General features: G+C 41.2%; 1 protein-coding gene and 1 pseudogene across 2 annotated transcripts; one reads left to right on the top strand and one right to left on the bottom strand.

Annotated features, from left to right (window-relative positions):
- Positions 1-7,014: 7,014 nt before the first annotated feature.
- Positions 7,015-17,878, bottom strand: LOC308400276 (serine protease FAM111A-like; annotated as a pseudogene). The gene is made up of 5 exons: positions 17,651-17,878; positions 9,513-9,560; positions 9,164-9,245; positions 7,937-8,063; positions 7,015-7,785 (listed from the first exon to the last, which is right to left on the bottom strand). The product of its transcript is annotated as a serine protease FAM111A-like (transcript).
- A 3,150-nt stretch (positions 17,879-21,028) lies between these two features.
- LOC308407240 (uncharacterized protein) lies at positions 21,029-21,869 on the top strand. Its single transcript, XM_080898791.1, has 2 exons — positions 21,029-21,457; positions 21,769-21,869. Exons 1-2 carry the CDS (start codon positions 21,198-21,200, stop codon positions 21,833-21,835), a joined length of 327 nt encoding a protein of 108 aa, XP_080754917.1. The 5' UTR covers positions 21,029-21,197; the 3' UTR covers positions 21,836-21,869.
- Positions 21,870-22,630: the final 761 nt, after the last annotated feature.

The following is a 22,630-nucleotide window of genomic DNA, read 5'->3' as shown; positions in this document are numbered from 1 at the left end:
ATAAATAATTAATATCTAAAAAATATCCAGAAAAGGAAAATGCTGAAAATGCCTGTTGGCACACATTATGAGCAAATAGTTGGAAAATGTCAAAATACAACTAACCATGAATGTCTTGTGGGTTTCTCTAAGTTTCTCCAAACTGAGGCTTTGTTGCTTTTCTAAAATACACTACACAAGTAGCAACAAATTGCCCACCAAAAATCACATGTGTGCTGCTTACTCTTACTCTTGAGCCTCTGAACTAATCAGCATAGAGCCCAGCAGCTAAGGTTGCTTAGAAGGACTTACACCAGAAGAAGTACATTTTTTTTGTTTTCCTAAAAACATCTAACAGGAACATTTCCTGCTCTAGGAAACCAAAACATGGCCCATCATACTCATTTTTGTGTTGGATTTGATTTAATTTTGTAACAAATTAGATATGGCAGTATGTCTGTAAGGGGGTAATTTAGCCAAAAAACATAAAAAGCAAAATAAATGCTCAACAGGTCTAAATTGTTATGAATTATTATGGTACATTAAATATCTTAGAATCCAAAATTACAACCAGAACGAAGCAGGGCCATGATAAGATAAGACTGGTCTAATAACTGTATGAAACACATTTCCTTCGTGCGTGTGCCTGATGCATGCAAAAGAAAGGCTGCAGGAAGCACTTTGTTCAATTTCAATTCAATTCAATTCAATTTTATTTATATAGCGCCAAATCACAACAAAAATCGCCTCAAGGCGCTTAATAGATACAGAGAAAAACCCAACAATCATATGACCCCCTATGAGCAAGCACTTTGGCGACAGTGGGAAGGAAAAACTCCCTTTTAACAGGAAGAAACCTCCGGCAGAACCAGGCTCAGGGAGGGTCGGGGCCATCTGCTGCGACCGGTTGGGGTGAGAGAAGGAAGACAGGATAAAGACATGCTGTGGAAGAGAGACAGATTAATAACAGATATGATTCAATGCAGAGAGGTCTATTAACACATAGTGAGTGAGAAAGGTGACTGGAAAGGAAAAACTCAATGCATCATGGGAATCCCCCGGCAGCCTACATCTATTGCAGCATAACTAAGGGAGGATTCAGGGTCACCTGGTCCAGCCCTAACTATATGCTTTAGCAAAAAGGAAAGTTTTAAGCCTAATCTTAAAAGTAGAGATAGTGTCTGTCTCCCGAATCCAAACTGGAAGCTGGTTCCACAGAAGAGGGGCCTGAAAACTGAAGGCTCTCCCTCCCATTCTACTTTTAAATACTCTAGGAACAACAAGTAGGCCTGCAGAGCGAGAGCGAAGCGCTTTAATAGGGTGATATGGTACTATAAGGTCATTAAGATAAGATGGGGCCTGATTATTTAAGACCTTGTATGTGAGGAGCAGGATTTGAATTCACTTCTGGATTTAACAGGAAGCCAATGAAGGGAAGCCAAAACAGGAGAAATATGCTCTCTCTTTCTAGTCCCTGTCAGGACTCTTGCTGCAGCATTTTGGATTAGCTGAAGGCTTTTCAGGGAGTTTTTAGGACATACTGATAATAATGAATTACAGCCTGGAAGTAATAAATGCGTGAACAAGTTTTTCAGCGTCACTCTGAGAAAGGATTTTTCTAATTTTAGAGATGTTGCACAAATGGAAGAAAGCAGTCTTACATATTTGTTTAATATGTGCGTTGTGTCAAAAATAACTCCAAGGTTCCTCACAGTGTTACAGGAGGCCAAGGTAATGCCATCCAGAGTAAGAATCTGGTTAGATACCACATTTCTAAGATTTGCAGGGCCGAGTACAATAACCTCAGTTTCATCTGAATTAAGAAGCAGAAAGTTAGCGGCCATCCAGGTCTTTATGTCTTTAAGACATTCTTGCAGTTTAACTAATTGGTGTGTGTTATCTGGCTTCATAGACAGATAGAGCTGGGTGTCATCTGCATAGCAGTGAAAATGTATACTATGTTTTCTAATGATGCTGCCTAAGGGAAGCATGTATAGCTTGGAGGCGCTTACGACTGCAGTGAATGCTCAGAATAACACCTTTGAGCGTATGTATGTTGGATTACATCAGGAAAGAATCAACTCAGAACAACATCTCTGGGCGGAAGCTGGATTACACCTCGGATCAGTTGGCTGCGGTCGTGAGGTCTCAGAATCTGCTATGTGAGCAAAAAAGAGTGACAAGACCACAGAATCGACAGCTAATAACATCACGGAGAAGCTCGCAGCTATTAATGGGAGATTGAGAGACCAGTGTCGGAGTGTTAAAAACAGCTTGAAATTCTCAATTACAATCATAATGCGGCTACCCCTTCGGCACCAGTTGTGGGCTCAAGGCCGGAGCTCAAGGCTGGAGCTGAACAACAACTCCCTGATAACGACTGTTTTGAGTCTGTTCCTTCCCATTCCCTACAAGGCCACCTGGGTTGGCTGGAAGACTGTTTACTTAGCCTGGCAGGGCGAAGGACACTGTCTCAGCTGAACTATGGACACGCACACACATACATATACTGATACTGATAAGCACTCACTGACGCATCACCCTCCCTACCCCGGATCCAACGCCACCTCCAACGCTTACCTCCCCCATGATGTGGACATCGGGTCAGCTGGAGGCGCAGTCGAAAGATTGCAGCAGTCCCAGATCAGATGTACACACTGGAACTCTTTCCCATGTTGCTTGTCTGTGTTTATTGTGTTATGGTGCGTTGATACCTGTGCATTCCTGTATTATCCTTTTGTGTTGCACATTTCAATGTTTTTTTCCTCGCTACCTGGCCTGACCTGTCTCCCCAATGTGATGTTTGTATTGTATGTACGGTCGGCAAGGTCTGTTATCTCGGTTGTGGGCAAAAGACCTGCAACTGACAAATAAAGGCTATCTCATCTCATAATGTAAACAGAATTGGTCCTAGCACTGAACCCTGTGGAACTCCATAATTGACCTTAGTGGGTGAAGAGGACTCTCCATTTACATGTACAAATTGGAGTCTATTAGATAGATATGATACAAACCACTGCAGTACAGTACCTGTAATACCTACAGCATGTTCTAATCACTCTAATGGGATATTATGGTCAACAGTATTGAACGCAGCACAGGGGTCAGCAACCTTTAACACCCAAAGAGCCATTTGGACCCGGTTTCCACGCAAAAGAAAACACTGGGAGCTGCAAATACTTTTTGACATCTAAAATGAAGATAACACTTTATATATTGTTTTTTTTACCTTTATGCTTTGTGTGAACAACTAAGGTGTGTTGCTTATGAAATCCATGAAGTGCTACAGAGAAAATTACATTTTATTTATGTAACTAACACATTTTGAACTCTTAAAGAAATATAACAAAAGGAAAGACACCCAGCTGAACTAAAATGATCCAGCAAACAAAAACTGTTGTGAGCTACCACCCTTATATCGCCTTTGGGCTTTTTGAGCCTTGACCTGACTTTTAAAAAAATAATTGGGAAAAAAAAGCACTATGCTGCTAAAAAAAAAAAAAGAAAAATAAATATTTACAAAATTCTGCCTAAATATGTATTTTACCTGGTTAATATGTGTGGCGGGGCGTGGTCTGCAGCGCCGCTGCAGGGCAGGCGGAGCAGCAGCCAGTCTTTCTGCTCTAGGTCTGTAGAAAATTGAAGCTTCAATCAAAGCTTAGAATTAAAAAAAACAAACAAACAACAAGTATGCTTTTATTTTCATTAAACTTAGATTCTACCTAGAATATAATGATTTTATCAACCATAAATTAAGAGCTAACATTTATTTTTCCCTTATGCTGGATGATTTTCTAATCTGAATGACTGATCTCCATTTGCTCCTCAGGATCCTCCTGCTCTGTGTTCAGCACCTTTGTTAGGAAATTGTTTCCCTTTTGCCTCCTTCTCAACTCTTTTCAACAGCTTCTTGATGGGTCTTTCTAGCACAAACCCGCCACTGGAACAAAACAATTCTACTACAACAGCAAAAAGCAAGACGCAAGTACGCAAAGTTCTTTGTATTGCTCGTGCACGTGGGAGCCATGTGTCGTTCCGCCCACTCGACCTCCGTCGGACACTCAGCCAGGCTCCCTGTAGCGCTCCTTTTATTGTGGTTACATGACTATGCATAGGTTCATTAACATAGGATATCTTACATAGACATAAACACGTTAACAAAGAGTACCGTCTGTGTGTGTGTGTAGGTATGTGTGTGTGTCTGAACGACTTCCCTCAACCTGCAGTCCAGCAGTTCATCTAAACAGAAGGCACTTAGACAAAAACAGATATACGTGTGTTTGCTATACCATAAAACAATAAAAGAAGGTACGACCTCTCTCATGACTCCAGGATGTGAGTGTGTATGCCAGAACACTCTGGAAGGCACACAGAGTCTTTACAGACTGCTAAGGATCAAACCTCTATCATTATGCAATTGATTATAAAACTCTAAGCATATATGAGTAAATATTTCTAAGCATAAATGACAATCCAATAATATAAACCTGACACTCCTCATTTCCACTTTCCTTCAGATTATTCACAAACTTTTCAAATATCAGAATCAGAGGATCGGCATACTCATTTACATTTACTCATTTACACTCTCAACTTCTTTTGTAAGCTTATAGGTAAATCCTGCAGTGTGCAAACCAAAAACTCTGCCAAGACCATAAAACACTGGAAAGCCAGAGTGATAGGTTTGTAGCATAAACCTATTCGCTGGAATGTTCAAGACAATTTACTACACTGCAAAAGCAAGACACAAGTAGGCAAAGTTCTTCATGTTACTCGTGCACGGGAGAGAACTGGACAAACGCCGTTCCTCCGCTTGACCCCAGTTGCTGTCGTCCGTTCCCCCGTAACACTGCTCTTTTATTGAGGTTACATGAATATACCTAGGTTCATTAACATATGACGTCTACATACAAACAAACAGTACCTTGCCTGTGCGTTGTGTAAGTATGTGCGTGTGTGTGTGGAGTCAGAGTGTGACCCGATAAACGACTTCCCTAAACCTGCTGGTCTGGAAGTCCAGCAGTTCATCTAAACAAAAGGCACTTAGAGTAAAACAGATATACGTGTGTTTGCTATACCATATGTCAGTAAGAGCAGATATAACCTCTCTCCTGACCTTAAGTTGTGTGTGGATGCCAGAGTGCTCTGGGAGGCACACAGAGTCTCCACAGAATACTAAGGATCAAACCTCTACCAACATGACATTGATTATAAACCTCTAAGCATATATGAGTAGATTTTTCTAAGCATAAATGAAAATCCACTATATAAACCTGACACAGAGGCACCGTGATACATGAAAGTGTGGTAGGTCCCTACTTTTCCTGCTTTTTGTCCACCCTGCAATATGTTTTCAATGCCTTGCTTTTTAACATGATCACTGAACGATTTTATGATAAATGGGTGTTTGTGCTGACTCAAATGTTCAACAATAGCCTGCCCTCTCTTCTCTATCTCAATGATAAATGTAGGATCCATTTCTTTCAGTCCCCCTGCTGTTGTTGTTGTTCTCATCTGCACACATAGTCTTCTCATTGCATTTCTCATTTGATTTTATGGCTTCCAGCTCTGTGCAAAGCTGATTACACTGAGCCGTGTATTCATACTTTCCTTGACTGAATTTCACTGTGAATTCATGTGAGTGTTGGCTCTAGAGGAAATTAGAGAGATGATTATAAACAGAGTGGTGCTAAAGAAGCAGAGCAGTATTTTGTTCATGTAATGTAACATAGTATACTTACAGTAAAATCACTGTCATTTTCCTCCTTCACACATAGTTGAGTTGGTGTAACTCTCTGCAGAAATGACAGATATTAAAATATATAAATAAATATCAAATTATGCTACAGACCTCCTGATTGTTGTTTTTGAGGTTTCACATTTTCCAGTGCAGGGCCCTAAACTGTTTATATTGGACATAATAATATCTGCAATGTCTCTAAATAGTTCATATTTGCTTTTCTGTTGATGATGCTAATTTATATTCCTCTGGATAAAGTGTGGATAAGCTTATGAATACGCAGTGAAGGGAATTACCTCTTTTAAACTATTAAAACTATTTTTAGACTATAAAAAGTTTCTGTACTTACGTACTAACAGCTTATTACATAAAATATTTAGATGTAGCTTGTGTCAAATGAATGGGATATGAGTACAAACATTATCTAAACTGATTCTCCCAAGGAAGGATACCTTTCAAATTAATTTTGTATGTGTATAGAACATTGTTAATGGTAACAATTGGCTAATTACATGCATTAGCAGGCTTATCAGCTAAGAAAAAAGAAAAAAAAGCATGTAAAAAAGAAAATGACGGGAATAAAAAAAGTTTCGTTTAGAATACTTTTGAACCTTGTTAAAAAAAAAAAAGAATATTTACTGATGAAATCAGCCAAAACCATTTGACAATGATAAGACTGTTCACAATCCAACTTAACTCCAGAGAGGGTGAAGTTAGACTGTGAGTGTGTGGAGGAAGGTGGGAGAAAATGTGAAAAATAAGCTTTGATGGTTTGGTAATTTTGTTATAGAAGATTTTTTTAAGCTTAACCTAATGATGTTTTTTTGTTTTGCTTTGTTTTTTCATGTTTGTAATGTGTATGTAGACTATTTAAAAATACCTTTATGTTATGTTTTTTTAATATTTGGTATTAAAAAGTAGTGTCACGGCCCAGAGGATCAGTTTTATTTGTTTTTCGCTCTCTCTCTCTTTCTGTCTCTCTCTCTCCTGCCGGGGATGGAACTCATTGCTGGTTCACGCCCTTGGCCCCTCTGAAGAGGAAACACCTGGGCCTCATTAATGCTGCTAGCATTAAAGCCAGGGAGTGACTGCAACTCGTCGCTGGATCACTGCTCATTAAACAAGAAGAAGTACTTTTTTTCTTTCCCCTAAAAAGGCCTAACAGAAACATTTCCTGCTCTAGAAAACCAAAGCATGGCACCATCATAATCAGTTTTGCATGTGTTGGTTCTACCATATCTAATTTGTTATTTTGTAACATATTAGATATGGTAGCCTGTCTGTATGGGGGTAATTTAGCAATACAACATAAAAAAAAAACAAAATAAATGCTTATCAGTCTTTGTAAAATAGTCTTTGTAGTCCTCTAAATTTTCATTAACAGCCTCCTCTCGTCTGTCTTTCTCAATGACACATGTAGGATCCATTTTTTTCACTCCTCCTCCTGGGTGTCCAACAACACAGGCCGCACCATCTAAAGGTACAGGTCCAAATTTCTTGAGGAGCCCTGGTGGCTCCTCGGGAGATTGACTGTCTGTTTTGAGTTCAAGTATGGCATAATCTAACTTATCATTGCCAACAAACACCTTGGCATTTATCTTGTTACCGCCTTTTTTTTTTCAAAGTTAAAGAAAGCAGTAACATTTAAATTTTTATGCCAATCAGGTGATTTTCAGTCAACCCAGTATTTGAATAAGTGGGCATTCGTCAAGACAAAGTTGTCAAATAGCACAAAGCCTGTGCCCTGCATTATGGAGGAATCACTTATGAGTACCTCCACGAGACAAACCGACTTGCTCAGCTCCAGCAGCTCCCTGACTTTGTGAACTTCACTAAAAGACTGTTCGATCTTTCCAAAGTTCTCCTTCCTCGGTTTCAGTGCTTCCTGGAAATAATTGCCAGGGAATTTACTCTCCATCCATTTTTTCTGACATTCATACTGCTTCTGCAGTAGCTTATAAACCTCCTTAGGGTCAATGCTGCTGCCTGTTTCTTTCGCTGCTGTTTTTATACTGATTCCCTTCTCCTGTGCTACACCTAAGACTGATCTTGTTTCTCTTGTGGACCTGCATTATTTGATGCATGTGGAGGTTTCCTCAGCTTCTGTTGTCCAGGGATGGCTACTTGATTTACATCTTCTGTTTCTGGATTATCTCCCCATGGACGAAATATCTGGAATTTCTTATTGTGTAGATTATCAATTTTGTTTGTGCACACAGTCCTACCTTCTTCATTGATGTCAAACAGCACAGAGAGATGAGGTTATCAATGAAGTGAATATCTCTTTCCAGAGCGTGCGCCACAGTTATTGTCTTCTTTCCATAAACACAGAGATACTTGAAATCTTTTAGTTTTATGAATTTGAGAGGACTTTTTGTTTTTGTATTTGTCCCTGTTATTGCATCGATATTGTGAGATTATTCTGTTATCATATGTTATCTTATATCTGTAGTTAAAGTAGTTGAATTATGTTAACTGCTGTAGGTCATATAATATCCTTTAGTTTAGATAAGTGTGCTGTGTATGTAGTTTAGTCCTTATTATACTTTTGGGTTAAAAGAACATAATCATTTTGTAGTTCATTAGATAAGTGTGCATCACTCTGTATCCTTGATCTGCTGTGAATGTCTTACACTGTTTTCTTGACATGCTTTACTGCTGAATCATAAAAAGAAAGGTTGTATGCAGGAGACTCTGTCTCTAGGACAGGGGAGATAGACCACATTCCATACCCCCACCTTTACAGAGAGCAGAGAAACAGGGAGCCGAGGTCATAACTTAGGCGCCGTAACAGAGGAAGAATGTGAATGCTTAGGCTTTTACGACTAGGTGGGGGCCACTAGAGGCTATAAGAAGCTGAGTAACCCGTCACCATTTTGAGACTTGCTGTGACCCTCTGCAGGCAGGTCTCCCCATCATGATGGTTCTAATGCTCTTAAGTGTTGAATTGTATGGAAATAAATGATTGTTGATTGAGCATTTATACACCGAGTATTGTCCTTCCTTCAGCCCAAAGATTAAAAGAATTGGGAGATTTCAACAATATAAAAGACAGAATAGTGATCTTTTGAATATACTTGTGGAGGTTCATCTTTAGCCTCCCCTACCTGTCTTTCTGTTGTTGATATTTTCAGAACTTCACCATCTCCAATACAAGAACAAGGACAATGTGTTGGAAGAACTGATTGGTCATCTCCAGTACCCCTGAGAATGATAACATTTACATCTGGACACTTAACCAATTTTTCATATATATTTAACGATTTGATGGCCTTCAGTACTGTGCAAGGTTGAGCACAGTCAATGTTGTATTTCTCTGAATCGATCATCACTGCAAATTCATGTTTATCTGGGTCCTGTAAGAAAATCAAACAAACAAAAAACTTTTGTTCTTTTTTTTTTTCTGTGAATGGGCTATTTTTCAGATGTGGTTTACTTTTTTACATGGAATGGTCCAGGAGCTCACCTGAGAGACTTTAGCTTCCTCTGGCTCCGTTTTCACTTGGTTGCTACTGCCAGGACTGTCCTGATAAAGAAAGACGCAAAAACAAGTGGCATTACAGGATTATTATGCGGCGTATGTAATGTCTTTGTACTTAAAGAAAAACATAAGGTGTTAAAAGTGTTTCATTTAAAAAAAGAAATGTAATGGATTGAAATGTAGACTGTTTCAAGTTGCAATGACAAATGAATGAAATTGTGGCGTCATAAAAATTGAACAAAAACCATTGGAAAGTACTCTCAGATCAAAAACATGTTTAGCTGTGGTTAACAGTATTCAGTAGCCACTTACCTCAGCTTTCATGGTTTTCTCAGCCATGTTCAGAGATTCAGATTTATCCTGAAAATAAATAATCATGTTACAAGGACAGATATGGACCATTTCAGTACGATGCACAATGTTGAATACATGAATGAGGAGTTCTAAGTGATGCTAAAAATTCCTCCTTTCTTTACTCACACTCAGTATGCTGTCTCCTAACGAACACTTTAGCCCTTTTAGAAACATATATGGATTTTGTTTTGTAGGTTGATGCAAAGTTCTCATCTCCATACTGTTTATAAGAATGTAGATTTATCCCGTTTTTGTTGTTTGTAATTTTATCGCTAAATCCAACACGTTCTCACTCCCAACTCTTCAAATGTGTGACGCATGGTCAGGCTCCCTCTGCTTCACTTATCGACGTGCAGGGTACCCCCCTCGTGTCGACAATTGACGTGCAGGGTCCTCTCATTGAATACTATAGAGCTCCCTAAACGTTGCTTATTGACGACAAGAGATTGCCGCGGAAGAGCCTGTTGTCCGCATATTTATATATTTCCAAAATCACATTGTAGTGACGTATACTGAACACAATAAATTATATAATGTAAACAACTACCTGAGAAACAGCAGATACAATAAATACAGCTATTACTTTTGTATCGTTTATTGCATTTATGGAGGGAGTGATGTATGCTGGGTAATGGCACATAGTGATGGGATTTCCGGCTCTTTTTAGAGAACTGGCTCTTTTGGCTCGGCTCACTAAAAAGAGCCGGCTCTTTCGGCTCCCAACCAGCTCTTCAGGTTGTTTTGTTGCTTTAATTAATTAATTATCAACAACAATATAAAATTATGCACAAAAGGAATTAGTAATGTAAAAAAAATTTGGTTTTCTTTACTTATGTTTATATATAAATATTTATGGGGGCCCCTAGAGACGAAACACGTACAAATTCCAAAACACGTTTCTAGCATTAACTGAACTTCCAAAACAGAGCTACCTAGATCACTTAAATTACACAATCAAATTCATATGTCTATTGTTTTTGTATTAATACACAAACACTCATATATATATATATATATATATATATATATATATATATATATATATATTTATATATATATATATATATTTTTTTTTTTTTTTTTTTTTTCCAAATAATTTTTTTAAAAAAAAACTTCATTTACCTGTTACTACCACACACCCAATCCGATTGTTGGTACTTCCTGGCTTGTGTAGCCACTAGGTAACAAAAGCTCAACACGGCCCCCAGCATCCTGGAGCACTTCCGTTGTGTTTTGGAGTTTGTACGTGCTCCGGAGTTTGTACGTGTTTTGGAGTGTGTACTTGCTTTGTCTCTAGGGGCCACTGTAAATATACTTTTATTTGTTCACTCTACATAAAATGTAATAAATAAATTACAAAATACAGAAACCAACTATTTACATTTCATACATTTCAACTTTTAACTACTTAAATTTTCAGCTCTTTCCTTTTAAACAAATTTAAAGTGAAACAACACAAAACACTGCAAACCACAACACAATCAAATATAAATTAAAATATGGAAAAAAAAGGGGAAAAAAAGAACACCCAGACCTTTAATTAAGGGAAAGGTTGTCATTTAGAAATATTAATATCACACTCAACTGACTGCGTTTTATTTTCCCATTGCACTGATGGGTGGACAGTTCTTAGGTGCCTGTACATGTTGTTTGTGGAGCCGGCTCTATATAATATCCTTTTCTTGTAGACTCTACACTCTGCCTTTGTTTTGTCAATAAGATTGAAATGGTTCCAGACTTTGGCTACGTCCACACGTACACGGGTATTTTTGAAAACGGAGATTTTCCGTTTTCATTTTAAAAAATAATCCCGTCCACACGTAAAGGCAGAAATGAAGGAAAACGCTGCTAGGAACATGCCAAAGCAACAGGTGGCGATATATTCCTAACCGTGTAGAAATGTTGGCCAGAAGTCTAGAAGCCTCGGTGGGAAAAAGTAAACAAAGCTGGGGCATAGAAGCATAACCGAGTCGGGTATGTGTGGACGTAGCCTTTGTTTCTTTTCTTGGTGTCACTCGTTTTCTTTACTGTACCTTTCCAATGTGACGGTGTTGTCTCTTGTTGTTGCTCCCGGCTCTATTTCTTTCCCTCGCCCTCCTGCTCTCTTTGTGTGCTACTGCTGTTGCGAGTGTAACTACCGCCCCGCCCCCTCAGCTCAGCGCTGTGCAGAGGGGGGAGGGGCGCAAACGCAAGGCTCTGTTTGCTGTCTCTGCTCAGCGCAAACACAAGGGTACGGAGCCCCGCAGGGGACATGGGAGAAAAAAAAAATTAGGGAGGAAAAAAAAAAAATTAGGAAAAAAAAAAATTAGGGAGAAAAAAAAAAATTAAGACGGACTTTTGCGAGCTCTCGCAAAAGTATTGCGAGAGCTCGCAAAAGTTTTAGCCGCATTCTTCGGAGGCCGCCAGCTCGAAGCCGACCGGGAGGTCGAGGCACGATGTGCCGGGAAAGCGGTGTTCCTCCCGGCTGTAGTAGGTCTCGACCTCCCGTTAGCTTCGAGCTAGTGGGTGTCAGATCTCCAAAAACGTCGGAGCACTTTTGCAAATATGTGATGTCTTGTAAACCGAGCAGGTATCTGACGTTTACACAACTACATTCACGCCTCAAAATATCTTAAAAGTGTATTTTGTGACCCAGAAAGAGTAATATTACAACTAAGTAGCTGCCGCCATTGTTGGAATTCAACTTTCGCGAGAAAGTTTTGCGAGCTCTCGCAATACTTTTGCAAGCGCTCGCAATGCTTTTGTGAGATCTCGCAATACTTTTGCGAGCGCTCGCAATACTTTTGCGAGCTCTCGCAATACTTTTGCGAGAGCTCGCAAAAGTCCGTCTTAATTTTTTTTTTTTCTCCCTAATTTTTTTTTCTCCCATATCCCCTGGGGGGCTCCGTACAAGGGTGATTTGCAGGGTGAAGCGAAAAAAAGTGAAAGAGAGGGCAGAGGAAAGAAAAAAAAAAAACACGGCTCGCATCGTTTACTTCAAAGATCCGGCTCTAAGAGCCATTTCGTTCGCGACCGACCCATCACTAGGACGCACTGTCACGTCGCCCTGTCACTGGTGAAACCGTAGAGCAGGACACAGTCTGCACTGCTTCTGCTACCTTGAAACCTGAAGAGAGGTGCGTAGGTCCTGCAGGCCCGCCCAACCATAGTCCCTGCAGTACTGACCAAAAACACATTCCATGCAATGACTTTCCTGATTCACGACTGCAGTGTGCAGCGCTATCTGTGTCATCCACATTTGTGCTTGAGCTGCCTGAAGATGATCTCAAAAGTGAACAACAAAAAGATCCTGTACTGTCAGAAGTCATTGGCTGGAAAGCTAAGGGTCGGAAACCACCCTACTGGCATATGAAAAAATGCCCACCTCAAGAAAAAGTGCTATGGCATGAGTACTCTAGACTTACCTTTCACAATGGCTTACTCTGTCGTAAAGCTTTCAACCCCTCCCAAAAGTCAGTGTTGCATCAGTTGATTGTTCGTGAATCTTTAAAAGACACTGTCCTGCAGCTGCTGCATGGCAACCGAGTGTCCGGTCACCTATCAGCAGATAAGGTCCTGAAACGTGCTCAGCAGCTATATTACTGGCCATTCATATCACGTGACATCAGAATAAGGTGCACACAATGCACTCCATGTGATGCCAGACGGAATCCCACACCTCATCACAGAGCACAATGAAAACAATTGTTGCTGCGGAGCCATTTCAAAAGGTGGCAGCTGACATACTTGAACTCCCCATTACGAGTCGTGGCAACAGGTATGTGCTCGTTGTTCAAGACTATTTCTCGAAATATGTCTGTTGAGCTCGAAGAGTTTTCTTCTTCTTCAGCCATGTTTTCTTAATAATGCACACACTTGGTTGGTTGATTATTTTTCCCGTTTCTTTTATTGTTAGCAACACAGGAGGGAAAACCATACATTACTTCTGCAGTTTGCGCTACGGAACACACGGAACAGGAAGTGGAGTAAACTATAATCACCAAAATAAAATCCTTTTCAAAATAAAATGACAATCAGAAAACGTCTTTCACAACATAAGATAAATTAATATATTTACTCATGAGAACACAAATCTAATACCCCCCCCCCCCCCTTGTTCTCATGCTGTTAACCCATAGCATCTTATGCATTTCCAAAGAACCATTTTTGAAACTTTCTGAGTCTCACTCTTGTAACTGGTTTTGTTAGTATGTCTGCAGCCATTTCTTCTGATGGACAGTGTTCAATGCGGATTTTCCCTTCATTTACTGCTTCACGAATGAAGTGATATTTCACATCAATATGCTTTGACCTCTGTCTGTTCACTGGGTTTTTACTCAAAGCAATGGCCCCTTGGTTGTCCCCAAACAGTTTAGTACATGTGTACCTTTTTCTGTCCATGCCGTTTAACAGTTGGGTTAAGTACATGCTTTCCTGAGTAGTGGTTGCAAGACCAATGTATTCAGCTTCACATGTTGAGAGTGCCACTGTAGGCTGTTTCTTTGTTTTCCAAGATATTACTGGTCCCTCTTTAGCAAGTGCAAAACAGTAGCCTGTTGTACTGCGTCTGTCTTTTACAGAGGATGCCCAGTCAGAGTCACTGTAAGCAATTAGATCTAAATCCTCACTGCTTTTCTTAAAGATCAGTTCAAAGTCATTTGTGCCTTTTAGGTATCTGAGGACTTGTTTTGCCGTTACTAAGTCCTCTCTCGTGGGTTGAGCTAGTGTTTGAGATAGTCTGCTAACAACCCAGCTTATATCTGGTCTCGTACACATCATGGCATATATCAAACTGCCCACTATTTCTCTGTACTCTCTTGAGTTAACAGTCTCATTTGCATCACTTCCTCCACATGTAGTAGTGTCCGTTTTTAGTTCACACAGTGTGGATCTGGGTTTGCATTCAGACATCCCAAAGCGTTCCAACATTCTTTGAATGTACCTCTTCTGATTCATCCTGATTTCACTCTCTTTTTGTATAAACTGTATCCCAAGAAAACTGGATATTTTCCCCAGGTCTTTCATGTTAAACTTTGACCTCATTGTTTCTTTGAATGTGTTTAACAAGTTAGTATTGCTAGCCGCAATAATTAAGTCATCTACCCAGATGATAACCAGTAGAGTTTCATGTTCAATGTCCTTCCTGTATACACAGTGATCAGAAAGGTTTCTTTCAAAGTCATTTTGTTCAAGGTAGTCATTCAAGAGTTTGTACCAGTTTCTACCTGATTGTTTTAACCCGTAAAGGGATTTCTTTAATTTGTACACCAAGTTTTCTCCTGACTCTGTTTGCTCAAAACCTTCTGGTTGGTCCATGTATATTTCTTCCTCAATGGGAGCATGCAAATATGCAGTTTTAACATCCATTTGGTGAATAATAAGATCATTCTGGACCGCTATTTGCATTAGGGTTCGCACAGATGTCATGTTTGCTGTTGGTGCAAATGTCTCTTGGTAGTCTATTCCTTGTGTCTGGTTGTAACCTTTTCCTACGAACCTGGCTTTGAATATTTGTCCTTGTTCATTTTCTTTGAGGGCGTAGACCCATTTTCCTCCAATGGTATTTCTACCAGTAGGTAAAGTAGTCAGTTCGAATGTGTCATTCTCTTTCAGAGAGTTGATTTCTTCTGTCATTGCCTGTTTCCACCTTGGTGCTTCTGGTGACATCAGCGCCTCTTTATAGGTTTGGGGGATTCCACAGGTTGCTCTGTAACAATAATCAACACTTACAGAAGTTACATTTGCTAAATCTTTGCAGTTAGATGTGTAATCCTCTAGATATTTAGGTTTCCTTTCTCTGTTAGGATAGCGCTCAGTTTGGTTTTGCTCATCACCCTCATTTCTTTCTATGTCAGGGTTTGGTTCATTTGTGTTGGTTTCCTCTTCTCTAGGAGGTCTGTTCTCTGCTGCATTTTCATTTTGTTGTTCTGTACTTTCTTTTGAAGGCACTACATGCTCATAAGTCTGAATTTCTGTGTCATATTCATCAGTCTGTGTTTGTTGTTCAACAGTGTTCTTCTTGATAAATCTCACGAGTCTGTGTTTTGACACTTTTCCTGTGTGAGGGTTATAAACCAGGTATGCTGGGCTATTTTTACTATAACCCACAAATATTCCTTTTTCACATCTGGGATCAAGTTTCTTGTGATCATGTATGTATGCATAACAGTCTGACCCAAATATCCACAGTTTTGAGAGATCTGGTCTTTTCCCTGTTAACATCTGATATGGTGTACTTTTAGTCCTGTTACTGTAGCATCTGTTGCGGGTGTGCGCTGCATTTTGAATGGCGTAAGGCCATAATTCTTTTGGCAGCTCTTTTTCTAGTAAAAGGCACCTCCCCATTTCAAAGAGAGTTCTCCATTGCCTCTCAGCTGTGCCATTCTGATGAGGAGAATATGGCGCAGATGTCTCATGCTTTATACCCTTTTCCCTTAAAAGAGACTGGAAGGAACTGCTTGTGAACTCGGTGCCATTGTCCGATCTAATGCACTTAACACTGCCGTATGGTGCACAGTCGGCTAGAAACTTTGCTGTGGCCTCTGTGGTGTCACTTTTCTGTTTTAGAAAGTAAACTGACACTGCCCCTGAAAAATCATCGGTAAATAATATAGCGTATTTATGACCACTTTGGCCACTTGGTTCAATGGGGCCGGCTAGATCAGTGTGCACCAACTGTAATGGCTCACTCGCTTTTGGGTCGCTTTGTCTGTTTCTGTTGTTAGTGAATTTCCCTTCTGTGCACACATTACAATCTAGCATCCCACTGCCTGTGATTTTCATGCCATCTACAAAATCAGGTAGCTTTAACACATCGCTAACATTACAATGTCCTAAAATTTCGTGCCATGTTTTCACATCACAAGCCAGATTAACAGTGTCACAGGACATCATGTCATTGAATGATGCTTCATTGTTTTCCGTTTTCAAATAGTAGAGTCTGTTGTATTCTTCGATGGAGAAGACTGTCCCATCTTTGTTCACTAGTTCAGAATCAGAATCAGAAAGGGGTTTATTGCCAAATGTTGAGCAGGTTTACAACATCAGGAAATTGCTGCGGTGCTTCAGTGCAAACATAGTGTCATAAGTTGCGCTTAAATAGACATGAAAAAATAAAGTAAGAATAAGAATTAAAAGTGCTACGTAGAAAGATATATACATGAGATATATACATGAGAATAAGAATTAAGAGTGCTACGTAGAAGATATATACATGAGTGCAGGTGGTGATCAGTGCCAAACATGGAATGATGCAGTGACACAGCGTAGGGTCATGTGTTAGTGGCGGGAACAGTCATATGGTTATTGTTCATGTGTCCAACAGCAGAGGGGAAGAAACTGTTCTTATGGCGAGAGGTTCTGGTGCGAATGGACCGGAGCCTCCTGCCTGAGGGGAGCAGGTCAAACAGACTGTGTCCAGGGTGAGAAGGGTCAGCTGAGATCCGAGCTGCACGCCCCAGTGTCCTGGAGGTGTACAGGTCCTGCAGAGATGGGAGTCTGCAGCCAATCACCTTCTCAGCAGAGCGCACAACACGCTGCAGTCTCTGTTTGTCCCTGATAGTGGCTCCAGCGTACCACACGGTGATGGAGGAGGTGAGGATGGACTCGATGATTGCAGTGTAGAATTGCATCATCGTCCGTGTTGTCAGGTTGAATTTCTTCAGCCGCCTCAGGAAGTACATCCTCTGCTGGGCTTTCTTAATGACGGAAGTGATGGTGGGCTCCCACTTCAGGTCCTGGGTGATGGTGGTACCCAGGAAGCGGAATGAGTCCACAGAGGTGATGGGGGTGTCAGTCAGGATGATGGGGGGGAGTGGAGCTGTGTGCTTCCTGAAGTCCACAATAATCTCCACTGTCTTTTGGGCATTCAGCACCAGGTTGTTGTGGCTGCACCAGGACACCAGACGTTCAACCTCCCTCCTGTAGGCAGACTCATCCCCGTCCGAGATGAGTCCAATAACGGTGGTGTCATCTGCAAACTTGATTAGCTTGACAGACTGGTGGGTGGAGGTGCAGCAGTTGGTGTACAGGGAGAAGAGCAGAGGAGAAAGAACACAGCCCTGAGGGGAGCCGGTGCTGATGGTCCGGGAGTCCGAGACATTCTTTCCCAGCCTCACATGCTGCTTCCTGTCCGTCAGGACATTCTGTCCCTTCTTGAAGACCACCTGTGCTCCATAGGTTGTAGCTGCCTTCACTGAAAATATGCTCTGAGGGTAGGATGGGATGAACAGAGCATCTCTCAGTGTGATAGTGGTACAGTGTCCTTGTATGTCCCGTAGAGAGACGTTGGCATCTCCCCTCTTGAGTGCGACGTTGTTTGTCCTGGATCCATAAGCGAGCTCCATGTAGTGTTTCTCAGGATCAAAAGTCTCATCAAACTTTATGAACTTGTTCTTCTCCGTAGTGATGTGTGAAGTAGCACCACAGTCCACCGTTAGTCCTTCTCTTATTATGTCAGTAGGCAGAAGTCTTTGACTAACTTTAAATACAAAAGTCTGCTCTTCTTTCTTGTCCTCTTGTTTTACTACAGTTAGTTTCACATCATCTCTGTACTTGGTTTTTCTTCTACATGTCTCCTCACTGTGTGTCGAGCTTCTATGGTAGCTACACCACTTAGGTGTTCCCTTTTGGCGACAATCTTTTACAAAATGTCCTCGGTTTCTGCATCCATGACAGGTGATTGATGTTAAATCAACCTTCATCACATTATCCACTTTTACTTTGTTATCAAATTTCTGTTTCCTCGTAACTTCGTAGGTTGCTTTTGAACTGTGTGAATGTTAAATCTTCACTGCTTTGAGTTGTGTGAATAGCAAATGGCTTGTAAGCTTCAGGAAGCCCCTTTAAAATCATAGCGATAATAAGTCCATCACTGATGACTTCTTTTGCATTTCTTAGGGAGGTCACTGCTTTTTCAGCTCAGATAATATAATCTGTCACTGTCTCATCTGGTTTCTTCTGTAAAGACGTCAGCTCTGTGTACGATGATTCTACGATGATTCTGGGCTTGCCTTTACTATCGTAGTGGTCACGTAGTATTTTTAAAGCTTTTCTTCCGTCGTCAGTCGCATCTCTCATTACCAGTGAAAGGCTTTTATCATCAAGAAACTGTATCAGTTCAGCATAGCATTCAGCATTCTTCTCTGCATCTGGGTTAGTGGCTGATAATATAGTGTCCTTTAGGCCAATGATCCGCATGTGGCCGAAAAACTTTGCCTCCCAAAGTTCGTAACTGTTTTCGTCTCCGTTGAACACTAACCTCTGCCATCTTCCTCCTGTTGTGTCACGCCTGGGCCCATAACCTGTTGAGCTCGAAGAGTTTTCTTCTTCTTCGGCCATGTTCTCTTAATAATGCACACACTTGGTTGGTTGATTACTTTTCCTGTTTCTTTTATTGTTAGCAACACAGGAGGGAAAACCATACATTACTTCTGCAGTTTGCGCTACGGAACACACGGAACAGGAAGTGGAGTAAACTATAATCACCAAAATAAAATCCTTTTCAAAATAAAATGACAATCGGAAGGACGGAAGTGACGGACAAGGTAAGCGACTCATGTTGTAACTGACGTCAGACGCCGGAGATTTTGGCGGAAAATTAAAGCAAATGGTAGTTTAGGTTTGAACAAATTCATTTAAGCTTCAGTATTACCAAATACACTTATCAATTGTCTTATAACTAACAATATTTGTCTAAATAATCTCCAACACCCTGGAGAACAACGGGGAGAGTTTAGAGACTCTCCAAGATTATATTGATCAGTGCTTTCAGGATCTCGTGATGAAGAAGGCCCAGTGTGCAGCTTCCCCGGCCAAACCTGAGACGCCGTCGTCGAAAAGACAACGCCCGGCAGATTCCCCCGGCACAACATCGCCAGCCGGCAAAGATATTGCCGACGTACTGGAGTCAATCGACAAGCGATTGTCCAGTTTCGACGCAAGGCTGTCCTTGGTGGAGATTCTTCACCGGGAATTTAAATGCTTGCGAGAATCCCTGGAGTTCAGCCAGCAGCAGGTGGAAACGCTTGCTGCTGAAAATGCCACGCTAAGGGAATCGGTGAAATGTCTCACAGAAAATGTTACCCAGCTCAATAGAGAAAATAAAAAAATAAAAGAAACAGTTATTGATCTACAAGCTCGTAGCATGCGTGATAATCTGGTATTTTCTGGTATTCCAGAAGCCGCTGGAGAGGACGCGGAGACCACGGTAAAAAGCTTCATCAAAACCCACCTGAAGCTGCCGGAGGACACGGTGAAGAACATTGTCTTCGATAGGGTACATCGCCTCAGCCCCATGCGGGCTGCGACCGGGAGACCACGTCCTATTGTGGCCAAATTCGGCCACTTGAAACATATGCAACAGGTGAAAAGCCACGGCAGGGAATTAAAAGGAACGGACTTCATCGTGAACGACCAGTTCCCCAAAGAGATCTTGGAACGACGCAGGGTCCTCTTCCCAATCTGACGCGGCTTCATCCAGAAGGGCTCCCCCGCTGTCATCTCTGTGGACCGGCTGTACGTGGACGGACAGCTCCACCGCGACCCCAACATCACTCCGTGGCTGTATTAACCTCACACCAGATAAGAATCAGCTACACCCTTTCCCTATCCACTCACACTAACTTGCATTAACATCTGTTTAACTTACCGGTATCAAATCGCATCTTAAAGTGTGATTTCATAGCAGAATTAACACCGTCACTCTCCGTCAGTGATTTAATTGGAATGTTTACGTTTTTTTTTTCTTCTCTTTTTTTTTCTCTCTTTTCCCCCTCTTGTTTTTATGCTGCTCACCCCTGTCCTTGGTTTCTTTCTTTATTTCTTTCACTGCCTCGATCACCTGCTTTGACACTCATCCACAAACAACATCCTTTATTTCGACACATACGCGCCATGCGCTCAACGGCAGCACATTTACATCAGTCAGACAGCGCACACAGTCGTTTAGGATACACACACTTAAGCCAAGCCTACTCATATTAGTAAATATGGACACACATAGTCAGACTCAGGGAGCATCTCGCCACACATTTTTTCTCTCTCTCCTTCTCTTTATTTATGAACAAGTGACGTATTCTCTCCACCTGTCTAAGCGACGCACACAGCATACATCAGCTATCTATACGTGATAAAAAGCTATGTATTGCAAGTGTATATGGTCCAAATGTTGATGATCCCTCATTCTTTCACGGTTTTTTCAGTGCACTCTCTGAACACTTAGATGGCACACTTGTTCTTGGAGGCGACCTCAACCTTGGACTAAATGAAGACATGGATAGGCTCAATACAGCAGGAAGTCAGCGTAATTGGCAGTCCACAAATATAATCAAACAGTATATGAGCGACTTTGGTCTTTGCGATGCATAGCGCTCCCATCACCCCACCAGTAAGGAATATACTTTTTTCTCACATGTCCATCACTCTTACGGTGTGTTCACACCGAACGCGATGGACGCGAATAAAACGCCCCAAACGCCCCTAATTTGACGCGTGCACATTCGCGTCTCAACGCGTGTCCAAGAAAAATCCATCGCGCGTCAAAATATCATATTTTGACGCGCGTGAACCGGAAATGTGGGAGGAATGTGGGAGGAAGTTGTGCCAGACATCTTTGCAAGATGGCAGCTGTCGAGCTAGCGCTTGAAGAGAGACTCTCCCTTCTCTATGTACTGTGGAGAGCAGAGCAGCAGCGTAAAAGACGTCCTCGCCGTACCTGAGTCCATCAGGTCCTCCAGAGGCGTGAGCAGTTTGGTGAGTTTCACCATTTGCTCCAGGAGCTGCGCCTGGATGACGGCCGATTCCAGCGCTATCACCGTCGGCCAGTTTGAGGACCTGCTTTCCCTCGTCGGTCCCAGCATCGCCCGCCTAGACACCAACTACAGGCGCTCAATCCCACCTGCAGAGCGCCTGTCCGTCTGCCTGAGGTTAGTAAAAGTCTTTAATACGGTAGTCCTTTATTGATACCTGTGCTAATATATGCTAAACCATCCATTTATACACTGCTATCATGGATGTGCTATGCTAACAGTGAATGCTGTCGGTGTTAAAACAAAACACAACAGTTTTAGATATTATCTAATATACATTTTGTAATTATCCTTATAATTACAAAATGTTTTATGTAAGATTTAAGTTTTGTGATTTAAATCTGACATCACAAAAGTATTTTGGAATTTGAATAATGTATTTTGTAACTGCAGTACACATAATACTGATTTTGAACAATTTTGTCCAGGTTCCTTGTCACCGGGGACTCCTTCACGACCAAGCGTTCAGTTACAGAGTCGGTGTGTCCACGGTGAGCCAGATCATCCCCCAGGTAGCGACGGCCAACTGGGACTGTCTAGTGGATGATTTCATGGCTGTGCCTTCACCTGGAGACTGGCGGTCCATCACAGAGGGATTCCAGGAGCGCTGGAACTTTCCTCTCTGCTGTGCAGCTCTGGATGGGAAGCACGTCCAGACAAAGGCACCCCATATATCATATAGGAGACACACACATTGATATACACTAAATATTTATTTCATTTCTTTTTTGTGGTGCCCAAATTTATGCACCTGCTTGATTTTGTTTAAACAATTATTGCACACTTTCTGTAAATCCAGTAAACTTCTTTTCACTTCTCAAATATCACTGTGTGTGTCTCCTGTATGATATTTAACTGACATTTTTTATTGTAACAACCAACGATTTATACAGGAAAATGATGTCTATTAACAAGGTTGCCCAAACCTTTGCATCCCACTGTATTAGTATATTTTGTCATTAGTATAATATGAAATAAATTCTACATGTGTCAAGTCGTGTGCCAACATTTGCTGTGTAGTAGAACTGAGACATTAGTCATTATAAAAATTTATTTGAAATAATATTAAAATTCTCAAACAGAAAAACATTAAACATAAATATATAAAATATAAGAATTTACAGAGAGACAGGAATAAAAAGGACCAGCTGCTCTCCAGAGCAGGAACAAGGCTGAGGAGGAAATGCTCCATTGGAGACTGGTGTGAACTCTTCAGGGATACCAGGATGGCCAGCTCCACCGCCGATGGACCGTCCTGGGACCCGTCCCTCATCTGCCTCGGAGCCGTCC

This window comes from Rhamphochromis sp. 'chilingali', assembly GCF_963969265.1.
Source record: "Rhamphochromis sp. 'chilingali' genome assembly, chromosome: 1".
In the NCBI taxonomy this organism is placed as follows: domain Eukaryota; kingdom Metazoa; phylum Chordata; class Actinopteri; order Cichliformes; family Cichlidae; genus Rhamphochromis; species Rhamphochromis sp. 'chilingali'.
The sequence above is the reverse complement of the archived record's forward strand: the minus strand, read 5'-3'. Positions and strand labels throughout refer to the sequence as shown.